General features: G+C 35.7%; 1 protein-coding gene and 1 long non-coding RNA gene across 2 annotated transcripts in view; both read left to right on the top strand.

Annotated features, from left to right (window-relative positions):
• LOC128025478 (cadherin-12) overlaps positions 1-6,639 on the top strand; it is a 136,908-nt gene extending 130,269 nt beyond the window's left edge. The window contains exons 11-12 of the mRNA XM_052611876.1: positions 454-705; positions 5,370-6,639. Coding sequence (XP_052467836.1) covers positions 454-705; positions 5,370-5,893 — 776 coding nt within the window. The 3' untranslated portion in view covers positions 5,894-6,639. The remainder of the gene's footprint in view (positions 1-453; positions 706-5,369) is intronic.
• A 2,706-nt stretch (positions 6,640-9,345) lies between these two features.
• Positions 9,346-22,164, top strand: part of LOC128025479 (uncharacterized) — a 56,985-nt gene continuing 44,166 nt past the window's right edge. The window contains exon 1 of the long non-coding RNA XR_008186164.1: positions 9,346-9,498. This is a non-coding gene — a long non-coding RNA (uncharacterized LOC128025479). The remainder of the gene's footprint in view (positions 9,499-22,164) is intronic.

Consider the following 22,164-nt stretch of genomic DNA (forward strand, 5'->3'; position numbering starts at 1 on the left):
TCCTGTGGAGCTCTAGGGCTCTTAACAAAGTCATTGAACAATCGATAGCTCTGCTAGTTTGTAAACAAATTCAAATTGTGATTTTGTCTTTTGGGGTATGATGTAAACATTAAGCTTAATAAAAAGGAAAAGTAATCTCTTAAGGTTAAAGTAATCTCTAATAGGATTTTTTTTTTTTTTAATGTACAAAAAAAAAAAAAAAAAACTATTTTAAAAATATAAAATGCAATAACAATATATACATTTTTTTTGATGTTTAATATAATTTGATCTTTTTAAATACAATTTTAAATAACGTAAAATAACATAAAGCTTAATATATTTAAATATAATTATTGAAATTGAAATATAACAAATTAAATGAATAAATATATATTAAAAAATAATAAAAATAAGGACACAAAAATGCACGTCCTAAAATGTCAGTTTTTTTTTTTTTTTTTTTTTACTCAGATAACACTGCCGGAGTCGTGACCTTGCGAGGTGGCTTCAAGCGGCGCTCTCAGGAGATCTACCATCTTCCTGTGCTGATTGAAGATGGTGGCCTCCAGACTTTGAGCAGCACCGGCACTCTCACCATCCGCGTGTGCGGCTGTGACACCGATGGATCTTTATTAACGTGCAGCGCTGAAGCCATTTTCCTCCCTGTGGGCCTCAGTACCGGAGCCCTGATCGCTATTCTGGTGTGCATCGTCATACTGCTGGGTAAGCAAACATTCATCCATCAGAGCATTAGACAGTGAGAGGAAGAGAGAGAGAGCGAGCGAGCAAGCTGCCTGTCCAGACTCCATATACCAGATGTGATCCTAATTCTATTTGGAATGAAAATGCATACTGCAAATCAAAAGCCGCCGGAACCTCATTTTGCTAGAAAACTAATCAGACGCTGATAGTGTACATCATAGACTTCTGAATCACATTTCAAATGCCTTTTATTAAATGGATATTTTTGGAAGGAAACGCTTGCTTACATACTAAATACTGTACAGTATATACAGTTCTCACATGACCTCACCACATCTGTCACATGACCTTGGCAATCACTTATCATATACAAACAAATCAAGAAATAATAATTTTCTTCTAGTTTTTCCATCGCCAAAGACATTAAAGGTCATGTCGAGTGCATTGCATTATGGGATACAGTATTCTGTACATTCAGTAGAGTGAGCAGTGTTTTTTTTTTTTTTTTTGACTGATGTTATACTAGACGTCATCTGGGTATTGTGTGCATGCAGAAAATGTGTGCACAGCATACATATTAATATAGGTATTGTAGAACATCATAATTAATTTGTGATTAAAGTGGTTCTGAAATTGCACACTTTGAACTTGAACTTGGTCATGAAACACCTTCACAGTTGTTTTTATTTCTACAGCAAGGCGTATTTTAAAATGAAAGTATATAATAAAGAAAACAAAATATTGATTGGAAAATGAAAAGGACAAGAATGATTCACTTGGTTTGAGGCAAATGTTTAAGAAAGAAGTGGATTTTGTTCTTCGGTTAAAAAAAAAAAAGTATGGCAGCTTACTTCTGCCATGCAATGCAATGCAGAAAATAATAATAATAATTTTTGAGTTTATATCTCACAATTGTAAGCTATAAACTAGTAATAGTGAGTTTATATCTTGCAATTTTGATTAGTTTTCTCAGAATTCTGTGTTTACATCTCATAATTGTGTCATTTTTTTATGAATTCTGAGTTTATAATCACACATTTCTGACTTTTTCTCTCTCTCAGAATTCTGTTTACATCTCGCAATTCTGACTTTTTTTTTGTGGAATTCCAAAATACAAATAATAATAATAATAATAATAATAAATAACAATTGTGACTTTTATCTTTTAATAAAGTCAGAATTATGAGTTTATATCTCGCAACTGTAAGTTTCAAAGAGAATTGCTGGGGGTGGGGGGGTCTGAATTGTTAGGAAAAAATAATCTATTGTGGAAACAAATGTGCATTTAAAACACATATTCCAAATTCATGAATATTTTGTTTTTAGCCAGCTTTAGGCTGTTGCTGGATTGCAAGTATTCATGCTTTTTTAGATAGAAGTAACATAGGCGGCTCTGAAACTCTCTGGGGTGGATTAATTAAAACACACTTGTTAATTAAGTTCCACTTTATTGGCCGTTCTTGACAGGGAAAGGAGGAGGATAGTTGGATAAGGCGAAGAAGCACAAGTTTAAACTAGCCTTATCTTCACCCATCAACGTTATAGTAAAAGCCCTAAATCTCTGAGTGTCATCAGCATCAGATAGCAGGCTAAATCACTCTGCATGTTAACTTAACCCCCAAGGTCTAGACGGGGACATCTCTGGAGTTATAAACCCAGTTCATTTGCATATGGGATGTGCGGGAAGTTGAGGTGGAGGGGTGAGGAATGAAATGGAGACTTTTATGGCCTCGTTTCCATGGTAATTTGTGTGGGCTGGTTGGTCATTAAGTAAGAGCGTGCTCAACAAAATGAGGTTAGCACTCGGCTGTCCTCGCATGCACCTCAGACACAGATCTCAACTCTAGTTTCAAATGATGTGTAGTCCACCTCATTGTCATAAGATAAAATTAAACATAAAAATGACGTCACGCAGATCATCTATGCATGTGATTCATAAGCACATGCACACATAGGTCTTTTCTTTTTTTTTTCTTTTTTTTTTCAAATTATCTGTCTACAGAATCTATTTATTTAAATTTCTGTACCTAAGAAATGACTTTAGTTTTGAGCTGACATCACAGATTTCTCTCAAGAGTATGGAAGTTTGTTTCCACCACAAGATAATAAATGGATAAATCAAAGTAATTGCAAGTTTTTATCTTACAAATCGGCCCTTTTTTTCATCTCGCAATTCAGAGATAAAGTATCAGAATTTTAGGATAGTGAGATATAAACTCTTTTGCAAATTTATATAGCAAGTTTACACTTGCAATTTTGAGGTGGAAAAATATCAGAACTATGAGATAAAACATAATTACCTTTTGTATTTTTTTATACCATGGCAGAAAAATAAATAAATAAATAAACAGAATTGCTAGATGTAAACTTTAAAGGGGTTTCCATATTAAAGTGATAGTTCACCCACAAAAATGTCAATTCTGTCATCATTTACTTACCCTCATCCCTCGTGTATTTTTTTGTTTTTTTTCTCCATACATTGGAAAACAATGGGAACTAAAATTGTTTGGTTAGCAACATTTAAAAAAAAAAAACATAATGGAATGTCATGAGGGTGAGAAAATGATGACAGAATATTCACTTATGTGTGGAGTACCTCTTAAATTCCTACACTACTTCCAGATGTAAAATGAATTTTAGTCCTAAAACATCTGTCATTTTGATGTCTATTTGGCATCCGCACTAAACTATCACACCACTGGTCTTTTTCCATAGCATGAGAGCTTATATTTAAGTGACTTCTGCAGTGCTCTGAAGACTGACCTGTCTCTCAGCTCCGTTTCTGCGAGATACCAGCAAGCACCTCTCACAGCATCACTGCGTCCTTGCTAAAGGAGGCAGCCAGGATCACAGTCAGCACAGAGAGAACACATTGTCACGCTGGAGATTAGCCATTATCAGTGCTCCATTTGTCAGACTGACCCATTTCCCGCTCCATGGATGCAGTCATGGCAGACAGAGCGAGAGATCAGCTTCCCGAGGATGAGGGCTTATCAATCTCCAAACCCATATTCTGTGTATGCCAGTCAAATCACAAGAATGAACTCGCAAAATAGGCTACATGTTTGACATGTTTGAATTGTTGAGAGTTGTAGTGCAAATATTTGTCCCTTGGGGGCGCTGTCATCTCACAGACACACTTTTAGTCTTTGTTATTAGTTTTCTAAAATTTCCCTCAGATTTGCTGCAAACTAATAAACATATACAGGTGTTCGCCTATGGACTTAAGACTCCCTACATTGGAGCACAGTATGAGACACGGTACAGCAAGTGTTGATCAAGGCTCGTTTCCAAAACCTAGTGAGCTACCTTCTAAGGTTGCAAAGATCCGAAATGGAGCTTGGAGGGGCCAAATAGAAACAAAGTACACAGGCAACAACTCAGGTGTTGGGATTGAAATACATATCACACACAAATGTGACCCTGAACCACAAAACCAGGCTTTAGTCTGTAGTCGCTGGGGTTATATTTATTGCAATAGCCAAAATTACATTGTATGGATCCAAATGATAGATTTTGTCTTTAATCATTAGGATAGTAGTGATCATGTTCCATGGAGATATTTTGTAAATTTCCTACCGGGGATATATCAGAACTTAAAGTTTGATTATCTATCTATCTATCTATCTATCTATCTATCTATCTATCTATCTATCTATCTATCTATCTATCTATCTATCTATCTATCTATCTATCTATCTATCTATCTATCTATCTATCTATCTATCTATCTATCAATCAATCAATCAATCAATCCATCCATCTATCTGTCTATCTATCCGTCTGTCTACTGTTCGTTCTATCATTCTATATATCATTCTTTATTTTTTATTGTTCTATCATATTTTCTTTCTTTCTTTCTTTCTTTCTTTCTTTCTTTCATCTCTGATCATTCTCTGATTATATTATATGTTTATCCTTGCAATGTTCTATTATTCATAGTTTTTCTTTCTTTTTATATTCTATTTCTACCTATATATTATTATATCTATCATTTTACTTAGTATTATATTGTTCTGTCTATCCATTTAATGATCTGTTTTTCATTGTTTTTTATCATTCTATTTCTATCTATCTATCTATCTATCTATCTATCTATCTATCTATCTATCTATCTATCTATCTATCTATCTATCTATCTATCTATCTATCTATAGTTCTTCTGTGGCCAGTCAATAACAAATGAATAACAGTAGAGGAGTGAGATAGTCACACATGATGGGTGAGCGAGTCCATCAGATGGAGGGCACACATTACTGCTGCAGCTTTCGTTCTGTCTCTAAATGATGACTGCAGTCAGGAGCTGTTTGCCAATCATGGAAAACGCTGACAAATGAGGGGGTTGTCCCCTTGATTGACGAAGAAGTGTGTTTCCACTGGCCTCTGCCGTCGTTCTGCCTGCCTCACTCCCTGATTGTACAGACAGCATAACGAGGACGATTTGAGTCACTCGTAGAAAAATGAATGGGAAACAAAAAACAATGCTCAATACAGAGGCTGTAGGAACAGAAAAGTCTTCTAATTATAACAAACTTATCACCTGCGTTTTTTCCGTCACGTACATTGGCTTGACCGAAAAGCACACGACTAAAATGTTGTGATATGAATATGATTTTTTTATATATATGAGATTTATACAAAGATGCTAATCTTTCCTTTCTGTTCTGCTCGTGTGTTTCCTGCAGTGATCGTGGTTCTCTATGTTGGGGTTCGGCGGCAGAAGAAGAAAGAGACTCTCATGACGTCCAAAGAGGACATCCGTGACAACGTGATCCATTACGACGATGAAGGCGGGGGCGAGGAGGACACGCACGCCTTCGACATGGGCACCCTCCGCAACCCCAAAGTCATCAAGGAAAATATGTTTCGCCGAGATGTTAAGCCAGAGTTGGGTTTGTGTCCACGGCGGCCAGTAGTCTCGCAAAACAGCGCTGACATCAGCAACTTCATCAGTCTGCGATTGCAAGAGCATGAAGGTGACACTTGCGCCCCGCCGTACGACTCGCTGGCCACGTACGCCTACGAGGGCGAAGGCTCGGTGGCCGACAGTTTAAGCTCTATAGAGTCTGTAAAGGGTGAACCGGAGGAGGACTACGATTACCTCAACGAGTGGGGGCCTCGCTTCAAAACCCTCGCAGGGATATTCGGAGAACGATCAGAGAGCCAATCAGACGTAACATCCAGCACCACCACCGAAAACAAACACTGATGTTTTCTTTTCTTTATTTTTTTTTACACTGGGTTCGAAACAAACATAGATGTGTGTTTAACTTTGACATCTGACCAGATTTCATTCTATTATTTTGAAGTATTTGAGAGTTTTAATTTGCCTTGATTTCAATCTCAAAACGCGAGGATAAAGGAGGTCAGAATAAAAAGCAGGCTTTGGATTATATGTAAATGAATGATGGAGGTTTTTGGTCATATTTATTCATCTTTGCTTTTCATGAAAAAAAAGAACATCATAGAAGATGCTAAATGTTTCTGACATCCTTAAAAAGTGCCTCAATGGAGTCGGTTTGTTATTCTTGTTTTTATGGTTTAGCTCTGTTTCGTCACTCTTCTTAAGGATGAATGGCGTCTCTAACCAAAGCTGACCATGACCTGGATTTCAAGCTTCGGTGGAAAGGGTTGTGAGGAGGAAATGTCTACATGGGCCTTGTCTGGCCAAAGATATTTTTTTGAATGTTATTTATGATTCTATTTATTTATCTGTGAGGCTGATGAGACGGGTTGTATCGTTTTGTTATGTATTTATCTATTTATCATGATTTGAAATCGAATATGAATTTCTTATTTTTTTTGAAGACACAAGGATTTTCATAATTATTTTCTCCTCGCGAGGACCTGGACGTTGTAGTCCCAAGAGGAACTTGTATAGACTTGAACTTGTTGTAAAAAACAATAAACAATAAACACTGTTTTCTTAAATAAACACAACTTTGGGGAAAAAAATCACTGCTTGAATATCCTCTGGGTTTGTGTGCACTTGCAAAATGTAAGTCCTTTTTGTCAGTGATGGATCGATGATAGAACCTTTCCACTACACAAAATATTCTTTATACTGATAAGATAGACAAGAGTTATACTATTTCAAACAATCTACAGTTTAAAGAGTTAACTAATTTAAATTTGAATAGCAGAGTCAACAGTAAACAAAGCTAATTAAAATTTGCTCATAATGTGCCATTTTATCCATCATTCATGGGACATGAACTCAGACTGCTGTGAAACCCTCCGAGTATAAATCAAACATCATCATGCAGGCAAGTCAATGGTGAATCTCTCTACCTGTTGCTTTTGTATTACTTTGCCTCGGGGCATGATCTAGGGCACTCTATGGATATGCAAATGAGCCTGTCGTTACTAATTTGCTTAATGACTCTCTCCATGGGGAAGTTTTACAGTGAGCTCTGGAGCTTATTAGATGGCAGGAATCTACAGACACTGGAATCGCTTCAGATGTTGTGGATAGATAGTGTACAGTAAGTTTATGTACAATAACATACAGGAGTTTTCAGATTTACATTTAATCATTTAGCAGACACTTTTTTTCACTTTTTGCAGGTGTGGAAAACTGAAGTTAACATACCACAATTATATCTTATGGCTAAAAACACAAGTTTTGGAGATAAAAAATCTGAATATTTAATGACTAAAGCACATATTTATAAAAAACTTATTAAGTCTAAATTTTCATTAGTGTGATGCACAAAAATTATTTACACACATATAAATCTAAATATAAAATGTTTATAAATATGAAATGTATATGTATGCAATTAATCTATATGTGCATAATTATCATAAGAATAATTTCACAATGCAAGAAATCTTAAAGGTCCTAAAATAGGTTCCCTTTCCTTTATGCAAAATAACAAAAAAACAAATAAATATAAAAATAATTCATTTTATTCATGTGGTTCAAAGTGAAAGTACTGAAGGTTGGCACTGAGACCTTCCCTTGAACCTTAACTCAGACACTCATTCTGTCTCTCTTTCTCAATGGTATTTAAGTCCTCGTGGCTGCACAGGGGGTGGATGGTTATGATTGTGTGACTGTGTGTACTCATGTGCCTGTGTGTTAAGGTAAAAGGTATTTTAATTTTCCATTTGATGTAAATTACGTTCAAATCTCCTGTCCTCGTGACGTTTAAGTCACTCTCTGAAAATACTTAATCATGTTTCCAATCTCTCTTTTTCTTCTTTGCTTGCAATGCTCTTCATGCTCCATATCCAGAATCTACTTAGAATGAGCTTCAATTCACATGCCATAATCTACAAATATTGGATTTCTAAACTACATTTGTGAGGACAAACTGTTCTCGGTTGTAACTTTGACATGACCCAACACCCTGATGCAAATATTCTACAGTTTATTTTAGGCTGAACCAATATCGGAGGTGAGTTTGATTAATGCATTTTTGAGTTTAAACACTAATAGTCATATTTGTGTTTTTCCCAGCTTGTACTGGGGTATGAATAATTAATATGATTGTATTGTTTGCCTGCTAGCCAACTGTATTTCCGTCATTGATTCTGTAAAATTTAGTAACTTTTTGTGTGATGCCATAATGAGTTTATTTGTTCATCTTAAAATGTTCTTGTGTTTCACATGCAACAAATGAGTACAAGCACTTTGTTTTCTGTAAACTGTACATTTCTCAAAGAAAACATAAGATGAGGAACTTTCAATACTCATTCTACACAAAGATAGCATCACTATACTACATGCATATTCTTTTCGCGGCTGCTGTATTTCTAGCAAAACTAATCCTATTGTGATTCACACCTTTACAGTGATATAGATTTTGGCCATGCTCACCCTGCCTCTCTCAACTCCCTTAATCATGATAATGGAAGATGAAACACCATCATATGTCAAAGTGTTTCATACTGCTGGGCTTCGACAGAAGCAGGTCAATGTCTAAACATCATTTTTTATCTTGAAGTGTCTGGTAACACATCTATTAACTTTAATATATGTGGCAGGGAGTGTTTCCCTGCAGAAAAGGTCATAACCTTGTCACTCGATAACAGGCGTCTTGCTCAGGAAACACTAAGTGCCCCGTGACCAGTCAAAGAATATATATTGGTTTTATTACACGATCACATATTTGCAGAATGACAATGATCCAAGCAGCTGTCGGATTTATTCACAACTTTCCTATTGCCCTTTTAATATTATAAATTTGATTCTTGTCCGTTAAGCTACACTTCTAGCCTGCCATGTCCCTATGACATTATGCAGTAGCTTGTTAATAGCTAAGTAAAGAAATAAAGTTTTTCAAAGCTGTAATTCTGTTGTAAAGCATGTGATCAAGTCATTATCTTTAGTAGAACAGCTACCAAACCAGAATTCCTGAATGAAACCTTTTTAATTAATATTTTTTTTATTTTTATTTTTTGCACTGTAGTAGCCTATGAATTGCTTCAAAACGGTTAGCAAAACCAAAGTAAATCGGTTCGCGATTCATTTGAATCATTCATTTGAGTATTGAACAGTTTGAACAGCACACTCGCTGCTAACGTACTGAATCATATGAACGGCTCATTCACTCAATGACTCATTTGAACAGCTCTCTCACACAGTGAATCATTCACTCAACTCTCTCATACACTGAATCGTTTGAAAGCGGTTTGTCGTCCAGCAAACGTTGTCCGTGCTTTAAGCCAAAGAGAGAAGGAATGCGCTGCATAACGTGGATATTAACCTACAGCCCATTGAAAACAAAGCCTAAAATATATATATCGTCTGGCATCGATGAAGAAGGTGTTCACGAAGTTCTACACCTGCACTACTCTACAGTATAGGTAAACTGTTTTCGACCAAAACACGTACTATCATCTATCAAAACAGTACACGAAAACACTTGACATTTCAACATAACATGGCATTGCTATGTTGATGTACCTGTACAGTTTTAATTTCGTACTATTACTGATAAAGTTGTGTCGTTGTATAAAAGTGTTGTATTGTTGTAGCATCAGCAGTGATTCAGGATTTCATTGACAATACATACCATGCCGGTTCTTATGAGAATAGTATATATACTATTTGGGACTTAAGAGTAAACATGACATGCTTTAACATGCTTAAGGAAAGTAGGTGCATTTTCTCACAGTTTCTTTATTATTAGCTAAACAGTATAATTTAATTTATGCATGCCATACCTCACAGGTTATTTGAGTAGTACTGCACATACATTTTAAAACAGCATCTCAAACGAGATGGATGAAATACTTTTTAGCAAAGTCCCTGATTATTTCAATCCTTAACAGGTTGTGTAGCATATTTCGGCTTGGATTGTTTAGTCAACCTGTCACAAAATAAAGCAGGTTTGCAAAAAGTCTTTAAGTGTGTGTCAATGAAAAACTATATTAGACCAGACGGCAAACCCACAGTTTGCAGCAAAGCTCCGTTTCTCATTTCACCTGTAAAGAGACCATTTACATAGAGATATGGCTATAAAATCTAATTATGAAATCACAATTAACGTTATAAGTTAACTTCATAACATTTTAGACAGAACAATGAAGCAGTAGCGCAGCATGCAGTGGAGAAGAAAGGAGAAAGCTCAGCATGTGTCAGAAAGACAAGTAACAGACTTGTGCATGGCACTTAATGTAGCAGGTGATTTTTGGTATGATCTCATCCTCTCCTTGGATCATAATTGTGATCCTGCTGTTTCTAGACTTCGAGCAGACAGAACAGAGAGCGCTTAGATCACTGGCTCTCTGAAGACACTGGCATGAACCAAACTGAAACATGGTACCACAGTAGGAGAATGTTTGATTATTTTGAAAGCTTGACACGTTCAAGAAACTATTTAATGTCACTTAATTCCCTACTTCCATTTGCCTGACCCCTGGGGTTTGGAATAATGACAACGTGTCTGTCAAACTAAAAAAAACATTGATTTGTGTGATAAACAAAACAATTTTTATTTTATTTTTCTCATTCTTCTGAATATGTCAATTTATTGCTCAAATTAAATGTCACTTACATACCCTTTGACATCAGATCTCATGATGAAACGTTATTGATGTCAAACCTGATGTGACACATCTAATGCTGACGCGTTTGATTTCAGAACTGCAGTGGAGGGAAATATTTATGATCATTTTATTTTTTTATTTTATAACTGAGGTGGTCACTCTAAACTCACTATTGTTCTAAAATCCAGTATCAAAATCAGTGGATTCACGGCATTCTTTGTAAATGTTTGCATTTAAATAGTTTCTAAACTTTAGAGAGGTACGGTGAAAATTCCAAGACATTGTACAATTTCACTTTTTGGAATTCAGTGATATTTGAATTTGAAATTAAATAAGCACTGGCCAATTTATGTGCTTTAATCGTACATTTATATGTTTTTGCAGCCAAAACACCTTTTAAAAGTAATCCTGGCATTTTAATCCTGTAATCCTGAATCCTAAAGTCGAAACCATGACATGGAAGTTACTTGAACCAAAACAATTATATTGTGAGAAATAAACCCAAATAACTGAATTCAGAATGATGAAAAATAATAATTTATATCACTATTTGTATGGCATCAAAACGTAATATCTGTGTAAATTAAAACAAACTGAAAGTTGAGCGAATAACTCCCTACACTTTTAAAATGATTGAAATACAGCTTGTAAAATTAAAATAACTTGGAAAATAATTAATTCAAATTCACTTGCTGATCTGTCTATTGTTTATATATTATATGAAATTATCTATATTATAGATTAATGTTTTTGACATTTTTCAAATCAACACACCTCCTTGAGCATTACAATTCAGCAAATTTCTAAATCTAAAATATGACTTCAGTTGGTTAATCATGTGCTTCGAACTAATACAATATTTCAGACTCACTTGAAGGGCACATATAAGAAATAATAAATCTATTTATTGTTCAGTTTAAATTAAGTTTATACTTCAAAAATTTAATGTCAAAGTCAGTGTGTTATGTGCAATTTCTTTGTAATTATTTTTATATATATATATATATATATATATATATATATATATATATATATATAATTAGAGTGTTGTTTTTCTCCACATAGAGAATCAGAGATATGATTAAAAATTATGGTGAAAATATATATATATATATATATATATATTATATTATATTTTTTTTTACTCAGAAATTACTAATAAATTTGAGTTTCTTGATTCCTATATGAACTTGAACTTGTCTTTTTTTAATCTTTGTTTACAAGGATCTTAAGGCACGGGTTTACTTTCTCTCTCTCTCTCTCTCTCTCTCTCTCTCTCTCTCTCTCTCTCTCTCTCTCTCTATATATATATATATATTAGTGGTGGGCCGTTATCGCCGTTAACGTGCTGCGTTAACGCGAGACTCTTATCGGGCAATAAAAAAAAATATCGCCGTTAATCTATTCTCAATGTTCGGTTGAGATCTGGGTCTATAATAAGCAAGCTATTATGACTTTCACCTTGATATTTTATATAACCGACTGGCTGAGGCCAGCCTAAAAAGATGCTCAGGACAGGTGACGGGCCACTGCTGTGCATCGCCACAAAAGCTTATCTTTTTCACGTTTTTATGTGTCGATTTAAACATTAAAGCATCCAAACACGAAAATCACACAGAAAATCAAGACACGGAAAATCTGAACAGAGTAGCTGGTTCCTCGCGCGCTGTGTTCGGTGCGGAGAGAGAGAGCGAGCCACGTATCACGGACAGCGACACTAAACCGAGTTCTCTTCTGCGAAGAGAAAGGCGTCCCAAAACACTTGAACATCGAATTTGCATTTGTGCCGACAAATACATACAAAATATGTCAAAATATCCACCTTGGAAATTATGCTCGAAAAAACTATCAGTTATTTCTCAAGTGAAAGTAAACAGTTGAGGGAAAGAATGGGATGTGGATGCGTTTATCGTCTCTTAAAGTGACCGCGCCTAATTTAGCGACTGGCTGCTGTAATATTAATCCAAGAAAATGAAAATGAAAATCATTCACTGCTCTTTTCACTGCATTACTTTGTAGTTTTGACAGTCAAACCAAAAATTATTCAGACACCAGATATAATTTTTGATATATATAGCAAAACTGTAATAATGTGAGAAATGTTGAAGGTGTCTGAATAAATGTAGGTTTGATTGTATATTAAATTTTTACATTGAAGACTATCCAGTGCTAATTTACATTTAATTATTTGGTTTCTGTACCTTGACTCCTACAAACTTGAAAAAAACTTCAACATGGGTGTGAAACAGGTGTAAGGTTGTTTGCACATTGTGCTATGTGGAATTAGTTTACAGCTTTTTCAAGCATTTTGTGATGCATTTTGGAAACAGGAGATGAGCCCCTTTTCTAATGCACCACCTAGCTTGATAAACCCCTCCTCAAAGACTTACTGTTTGTGAATATTATTTGGGTAACACACATATTCTCTCTCTCTCTCTATATATATATATATAGAGAGAGAGATATAAAAGAAAATAGTTTATTAGTAATTTCTGAGTAAAAAAAAAAAAACAGGTTCACCATAATTTTTAATCATATCTCTGAATCTCTATGTGGAGAAAAACAGCACTCTAATTATATAAATTAATGATAAATGATTCATGGAGTGGGTGGAATCGCGGGTCCAGTAATTGGTGACCTGTGCTCTAGTGAGTAGTCGTCTTTAGTCTTCCCCACACTTCCACCTGTAATTACCTCACTAATGACTGTGAAGCTAAACAATGATCTGTGTTTAGTTTACCACACTGCTAATCAGGTCTATTGTCCAGGGTTACGTCCTCAGTGCCACACTACTTGCAGTAGTTCAGTGTCACTGCTTCTGCCAACCACCTGCGTCATGTGGCTTCATCACTGATTATGGATTTACAGGTCAGACTCACAAACATTCCCTCGTATCCCACCATGTGATCCCATCGTACGCCTCGGTCCTTCACTCTTTTTACGCACTGGCTGTCCGCTGATGGAGCCCTTGCAGTAAATTGAAAAGAATGACGGTCTGACAGCTTGATGATAGTAATTATCTTCTCAGCACTGGCTGTAACATTTTCACAACGATCAAAGGATGCGACGAGGCTGGTGGTTGAATGGGCCCTTTCTGTGTGAAGTGCTGCTGCTAATTTGGTAGTCACAAAAAATGCTGTCCCTCTGAAAATGTAAACACTGAAGACAAAAGAAACCTACAGGCTATCTGCTTTACCGCTGAGTACTGATTGTGTGGTTTCAAAATGTAGGCAATCGTTTCGTCCCGGAGGCAAATAAGCAGACACCCAGGGGTCAGAAGACAGGAAGAGGGGAATTAATTGATGTGTTCTCAAATTAATTTAAGATTTCCAGATAGTCCCACCGAGCAATTCTCTCTCTACGCTGCGTGAGTGTGCTGCTGCGTTCTTCAGATGTTGCTCCCATGAAGATGGATAAAAAATCATGCTGAAGACAAACCTAATGTGTTGTTGTTGTTTTTTTCACATTCATGTCAGTGTGTATATATATATATATATATATATATATAATTTCATTAAACAATAATAATACTTCTTTTTTGTTCTCCCTTTTCTAATGGTAATTACTGGTTTAAATTAGATTCTGGGCCCCATGTTAAATGTCATGTTTCTGCTCAGGTGGCTGAAGTGTCTGCCCAATAGATTTGGATTTTGCTCAGCAAGAACAAAAATTAGAGGACACATTGCCAGGAAGCATCACTAATTTGGTCACTGTTATTGGCCAATGGAGGGTGCTGTAGTGTTTCATCTTCCAGACAAAATCTTTCCGTTGTTGATGGTGTTGTTGTTGTTGTTGTTTTTTTTTCTCTTAAATCAGGTGACTCAACACTAGCTAACCTCCAATTTGATTTCTGCAGCTGTTCCCATGGCAATCGGTTGCTTGTGGTTTAAAAGCTTGTCTGAGTGAAATAGTGTATTTGATAACTTGGCTGTTAGCACAATGTGTACGGAATACACTTAATGTCAGCATGTGTTTGGGGAAAACTTTTACCTTCACATTGCTGTACGTGTAATTGTAAAAGGAAAAAAAATAGGTTAAGTGTACAGGATTCAGCGTGCATTTGTGTGTGTACAGGTGTTTGCGTTTGTACAGCTAGCTGTCTAATCCTTTTAGACGGCTAATAATTCCAATAGATTAGATCCCTGAAACTGTTTTTATCAACCTCTTTTTATCCCCAGACATGTCACTATTACTTTTCTCTGTTGTATAAATATGGCTTATAGTCTGTCATCTTCCAGGGTACTGAGTGGAAATCACTGGAGACTGAACCACTGTTATTTTCCAGGCACAGAGCAGTGTTGCCAGATCAGGTGGACAATTAGCCAAAAGCTCACCAAAACCCACTCAATCCAACCAAAAAACAAAAACAAAAAAAACTTTTAACTGTCAATAAAAAGTGATAGAATTTTATCACCATGTCAATCAAGGTTGATAAAGATAATTTTGTAACTCCTTAAAATGAAGATAAAAAAGTTATATAAAAAAGATACATTTCTGAGGAAAACAGATCAAATCAGGTCTAATACATTAAAGAGAGAAGATATAAATGTCCAGGTAGTCAATATGTGAAAATGGCATCAAATAAATTAACCAATACTATCTGAAAAAAAAAAAAAAAAACATGCTTCATTTTTCAGTGTTCAAGGTCAGAATAAGCCAGTTTGTTGCCAACTCTCTTGAGACAAATAAGCAACTTCTATCCACTTATCAAGCATCCACTCATCTCCAATCATCTTTGAGCATAATAGGATTGGAAAAATAGAAAAAGATAAGAGCTTTAATGGGGAGCTTTAACATAGCCTAATAAAATATATTCAAACCAAATGTATATACTATAGGCCTACTTTTTATAACTTTTTATTATTATTATTATTATTATTATTATTATTATAGTGAGTGACAATTTATACATTATAAAAACATTGTACAAATTAAACAATTACCTTATAAAAGAAAGCCATCCCATTCCTCTATTATTCTGTCTACTAGCTTCATGGCTTGGATTACAGTGTCACACACCTTCATGTTGAATGTGATTTTTCTCCAGTGAGCAGGAGGAGGGGACAGAATGTTTGATAAATTACAGTACAGCCCTTATATCTTTGCACTGATTGGCTACTTTGAAAAGACAGTCTATCAATAAATTCAATGGAGAATTTAGATTGAAAGTCACCAAACTGACTCCAAACAAGGCCAAATATTGTCCTTTACCAGCATGATCAAATTCAAAACCGGCCAATCTGGCAACACTCGCACACAGTCTTATGAACAGCAGTCTCTATGGGTGCTTTCACATTCATTGGTCCGAACCAAGGGCAAACAATTATACATTGAAGCATTTTTCAGCTTTTTTGGTTCCTTTTCACACCACACTGATTGCTTTGGTCCAAACCAGTTGAAACGAACCAAAATACAGTTACATGACAACATCCACATCACTCATTGGCCATGACGTATTTCCTAAACTGCTTTTCGATTGGTCAGAATTTACATGCAGGAAAATTCCAACATAAGAGGAAAAGCCAGCAAACACTATGGAGAGACGAATGCGCAGGCTGGTTTTGTCCCTGCAAAGAGTACATATATTACAAACAATACATTTCTATAATGAAGCGCAGATGCAGCTTGAAAACAACGTTCTAATGCAGTGCAAACGGCATCAGGCGTGCATTAATTCTTCTTAACTCTGACATGGTCATCTGACCAAATTTCTATGAGGTTCTGCACCTCCTCACTACTCCAAGTTTGTCCACGAGCTGCCATGCTAAAGTGTAAACTGTCAACAAACACTTCCTCATCCCATAATACACAGCGCAGCTGACTACGGCAGCTGGTTTAGTCCAAAAATTATCAGTACTTTTTGCAGTTGGGTCTGTTCGAGGTTGGATCACGTTCTCACCACAAAAGAACCGCTCCAGTGTTCGTTTGAAAGCGCACTGAGAACACCTCTTCAAGCAGGTCTTGGTACGCTTGTATGGTCCACCTTTGGTGCCCACCCGAGTGCGAGTTGCTGCTTTCACAACTGCCCAATCGAACCGCACCAAAGCGGGAAATGACCTCTGGTACGATTCAACCGAACTAAATGAGGCAGGTGTGAAAGCACCCTATATGTAACTAAACTAGAGATTGAATGTTGTAGAACATTTTTACTTGAATTATGTTGTAGACATTTAATATGCCTGGCCTGTAAGAGGTTGTTTGGAATTCACCTTTAAAAAAAAGAGGTTTGTTATAAACTTTGCCTGCTAACGTTAATAAATCAGACATAGAATGTTACTAGCAGTATTGATTTAGATTTTTTGAATTGAATGTTGAGTAAACTTTATTCTTTGACCTTCATAATATCAATACCGTAAATGTAAGCGTTGTCTCTTGAAGTGACATTGGAAAATTCCCACTGACTTAGTGGATATTGTTTGTTATTGCAAATCAATAGCAGGGCAATAAAGTTTAATTGATACAGTCAGGAAGGTTGTGGAAAGGTTGTTGTGTTGTCAGAGTCTGAGATGTTAGCAGTTTCTTACCATTTCAATTCATCCTGACATGTCAGGGTCACTTTATTTATCTGCACTTACAGGTATTTGGTGGCAACGCTGTATATATACATGTTTGTATGATTGGATTGGCAATGAAATGGACAATAAATAAAAGTTTAGAGGCATACAAATTATCTGGAGAGTGATTGGAATTAGAGTTAGGTACCACTGCAGGTGGCTGTGTTAACATTAAATAATTCTCATATAAAATATTTATTTATGACGTAAACCCTGAATGAATACAGTGGTGATTAAAATTAGAGAACAGCCTACAATTTCCTAAATGTTGACATTACCTAGTCATATTTGAAGTTATCCTAACGGGAGTAAAACAGAACCAGTTTGTTTAAGTACATTTATTGAGTTAAATATATTCTGAAGCACAGCATAAATACTTAAATGAGACATTTGAAGAACACTGATCAAAATTCGAGAATATTTTTAAATACCTCCCAGTTATTGGTGTTAATCTGGCAGCTATAGTGTTAATTATCTGACAAACCCTGTTTAACTGGAAGTTAAGAAGAATTTTCCAGTTTTTACTGACTTTGCAAGATGGTGAGCCGTTCTTAAGTGACTGAATCCCTCTGACAACAGATTGTCCAAATGAAGGCTCAAGGGATGACCCTTCCAGCCATAGCAAGAGAACTCGCCCGTTCCAAAAGAAAAATAAACGATAGGGCAGGATAATGCAGAAAATCAAGACTGCAGCTGGAATTGCTTGCCAGTTCAGTGCTGAACAGGGTAAGAATATGTCTCAGCAGACAGCGTCTCAACAATCTGGACTGAAAGCCCACTTTGCAGTGACCAAACTCATCTTCAGCAGAAAGAGTCAAATGGGTGGACTAACGTTTGCTAAGGAGCAAGTTGTGTGGACAGAGGAGAACTGGTCCAAACTTGGGGATGTTTTCTGCAGCAGGATTTGGGCCTCATACAGCTACATGGCAGAGTGAATGCAAATGTTATTCAGAACATCCTGCGGCAGTTCCTTCCCTGCATTCATCGCCCAGTCAGCCAGCAATTTTCAAGCAGGACAATGCCCCCTGTCACAAATCCTCCTGTTAAACTTTTCCCTGAGCTCTCGGGTTCCCTTTGTGAAACTTTGGGAAGGTATTTTTTATTTTTATTTTTTTTTTCACAAATAAGGTCATAGCTATTAGATCTCAGAGGTCTCTGGTTATACATTGTCTAGGGTTGCCAGGTTTTCACAACAAAACCGACCCAACTGCTAATCAGAACAAGCCTAATCGCGTTTTGAGGGGGATCCCTCAGTAAAAATCATATTCCAATAGGGTAATACAATTTTTTTTGTTGGGTTCCCACAAAAGGGGCTAAATATTATGTTATTGGGTTTGCTTTAACCTGCGAAAAAAAAAAAAAAATTGACAACAGTGTTAAAGTAGGCAAATTCCATGGGAAAATTGCAGACAGAACAGACAGAAGAGAGAAACATACTTGGAATTAAAACTTTTTCTGATTCTGAAAACTTGCTGATACAGTTTGCTAGCACTCGTCTGAAACAAGACCAAATATACCAGCAGAAATGAGATGCACCTCTGCAAATATAACACTTTTGGCAGCGTGACACACCAGGCCAGCCCTCATATCAGATGGGGTGAGCTGAAAATGATGTGTTGTCATACTTGTTACAGAGTCAACAGAGATAAAATTATAAAATAGTTTGTGTTGTTATTCTTGAGAATATTTGCCAATGATGTAGTTATGCCTCTGAGATACAACAGCTTAATAATGTGTTAAAAGTGAACGTGTGAGGCTGAAGATGCCAATCCTGAATGGAATAAAAGTGGGGGGAAAAAGAGAGAAAAAAGCATGCACTCTATAGAGATTTATTATTCATATTATTACTTTATTTAGCAGTAGCCTATTTATTTCAGGTTTTAGTGTTCTTTTTAAAACATACTGTATTGATTTGCAATATTGTTACTTTTTCTTATTGCATTTTTATATAATTTATTGTCGCCTTGTTATTCAGTGACATGAACTTAACAGATGCTTTATTATTATTGGCTGGAATTTCAAGAGCAATGCATCGCTAAAAAATGTAAATATTTGAATAAAATTGAGTATGACTGCACAAAATCGCAACAAATATTTCACCAGTGAAAATGCAAAGTTTCAAGTTCAAGCTGTACTATTTCAGTCACTGGAATTAAGCTTTTTAATGTTTGGCTAGAAATGCTGAAACAGCTGTCTTAACAGAGTTGTATATGCCATCCATACAAAAATGAGTTAGTATAATTTGTTTAAAGGTCACCCACATTAATTTACCGTTGTTCCATATGGAGCTAAAATATGGGGAGTGTATTTAGGTCCTTAATTAAAGTAGATCAAAGCTGAAAGAAGTGTGATATTCTAATGTGTTATTCATTAAAAATGGGTGGAATCTCAATGACACATTTTCAACACATTCAAGTATTCTGTAAGTTAAACACTTATTAATGACTTGTGGTTAAAAGTGAGACTTCTAAAATTAAACGTGCGTTTTGAAATTTGAATGAAACCAACCTAAGGAGGATGGCTGCTATATGAACATCAGTGTAGCAGAGAAACGAACTAAACTTTCATTTTTTATTTTTTAAGTGTGAAAGTAGCTTTTCTGCCTTCAAAACAACTGTTCTTTTTCAAGTTACTTTTTCCTCTGTGCTTTTGGTCACATTGTATTGCACATAGCTTTACAGCCGAGCTAGCTAAAGTAATAATCCAGAATGAGTGAAATGCTCTTTCTATTATGTGTAAGCACCAAATTTAATTTATTTATTGTTTTTAGTGAATCTGTTCATTCGTGTGGTTCATGTAAATGACCTCGTGGAAAATCATTCAACAAGTACCCGTGGAGATGTTTCTGTGTTGCTGTTTTTTTACATAGTGAAATACTTTACTGCTCCTGTTTGTCACTATTTCAGACAATTAAATAATTTAGGGCAGAGGTATGTGCACTAAGTGCAAATAGTATCAAATGCTGTTTGCATTGTGCAAATAGAAATAGATGCTATGTAGAATAGCACTAAGTGTATATAGAAGTTAGATGTTATTTGCGCTAATCTAAAATAGTTTTATGCAGTTACTACTGAGTGCAAATGGTGCAGTAAAATATTTGTATAGTCAATAGCAAAGCTCCCTCTTATTTTTTTAATGCTGAAAACCAATGCTTCCACTCATTTAGCCACTCAGTGGGCGGAGCCGCAGTCACTCCGGCCAACAGTGATGTCATGTTCATACCATCTTTAAATCAGGGGTGACAAACTCAATTCCTAGAGGGCCAGAGCCCTGCAGAATTTAGATACAGTAATCCTAATTAAACACACCTGATCCAACTAATCAAATCCTTCAGAGTTATTTGGCAAGTGGATGGTAAGTGTGTTGGAGTAGGGTTGGAAAAAATACTGTGCAGGGCTCCGACCCTCCAGGAATTGAGTTTGACATCCCTGACATATATTTAAGATCTTCATTGCCATGACAGATAAATTAATAACAATTACATAAGTTTAGCTACAGATTCAAAATAGCTTCTCCAACACTTTTATTCAGAGCTTACTGAAGGCAAGAAAAACCAGTGGGAAAACGAGTGAGAGATGTGGATGCAGGTGAGCAGCTTAAGTGACTGAGATGGAAATCAGTCAGAGGAGATGTATGCAGGGAGAAAGCTCTGGAAATGTCTAAATTATATGGAACCAAATCACAGTTCCAGATAAATATGAAGAAAGACTTCAGTTTGTACATGGTAATGCATGATTTTCACTGTTGACCCAAGTAAGTGTCCAAGAACATACATGCAAATCCATCAATCTGCAATAAAATGTTGTCATTACAACTAAATGGAAATAGCGCTTTAGCATATCTTTTGACAATAAAAGGAAAGGATATTTTCTAGCCACAGAATGATCCTTTAAAGAACCTGAGTTCATGAAAACAACCGGAATCCTTAAAATTCCTGGTCATGTGATTCCTGCTGCATTGTCTTCATGAGTCTGAAAGAGTGACTGAAGCGTTTCGGTGACCTTTCGGTCCCGTGATTGCTTGCAGGTGTGTTTGCATTATCATTCAAATCTACTTTTGCCATTTTTGTCCCCATCATCTCTTCCCACTCTCTATTTTTTTTTTCTTAGATCCTTCATCCGCCAAGTATTATCTTATTGAGTTTCCCAGAATGCCGAGGGAGTTTGAAGGCTGTAGGTGGAATGAGACATTCAGTGGTTGGCTGCCTGTTGTTAGCACTCTGGTGTATGCTGCTCCATCTTTGCTGTCTCCTTGCTTTGACCTTTGGCACTAAAAGGAAAACAGGAGCTCTGGAGTGCAGATGCTAGGGAGTCTTTAATAGTCTTCTCCACCAAAGAAAGTCAATTTTAATTTTGAGTTAAAAGTGACATATTAATTGACTTTTTAATGCACACATGGCATAAATATACTGGATGAGGCATAAATACAAGACATGCATTGATTAGTTACTTATTTTTTTATCAAACCACAGTAGAAAGATTTTATTTTAACAAAAAATATGATTACAATTTAAAATTATATTTTATATTATATTTTAATGTTATAAAAAAAAAATTGTTTTTGTTTTTCTGCGATGCAAAGCTGAATTGTCAGCATCATCATTCCAGTCTTTAGAGTCACATGATCATTCAGAAATCATTCTAATATGCTGATTTGGTGCTAAAGAAACATTTAATGTTATCATATATTTTGAAAACTGTTTTTGTGGAAACTAAAAAAAAAAAAAGGATTTGAAGAATAGGAAAAAAATAATAATAATAGCATACACTTTTCAGCTTTACAAAATATATCAAGAAAAAAAAAAGTGAAATGTATTTTAACTTGGAACAAATCCTATTTCTATAGATACACTTATTTTTTTTTCTTTAAAAAAAAAAAAAAACGTTTTAACCGTGTGCCAGTTAAAAAAATATAATAATAATAATAA

The sequence above is a fragment of the Carassius gibelio genome, chromosome A12, assembly GCF_023724105.1.
Source record: "Carassius gibelio isolate Cgi1373 ecotype wild population from Czech Republic chromosome A12, carGib1.2-hapl.c, whole genome shotgun sequence".
Taxonomy (NCBI): Eukaryota; Metazoa; Chordata; class Actinopteri; order Cypriniformes; family Cyprinidae; genus Carassius; species Carassius gibelio.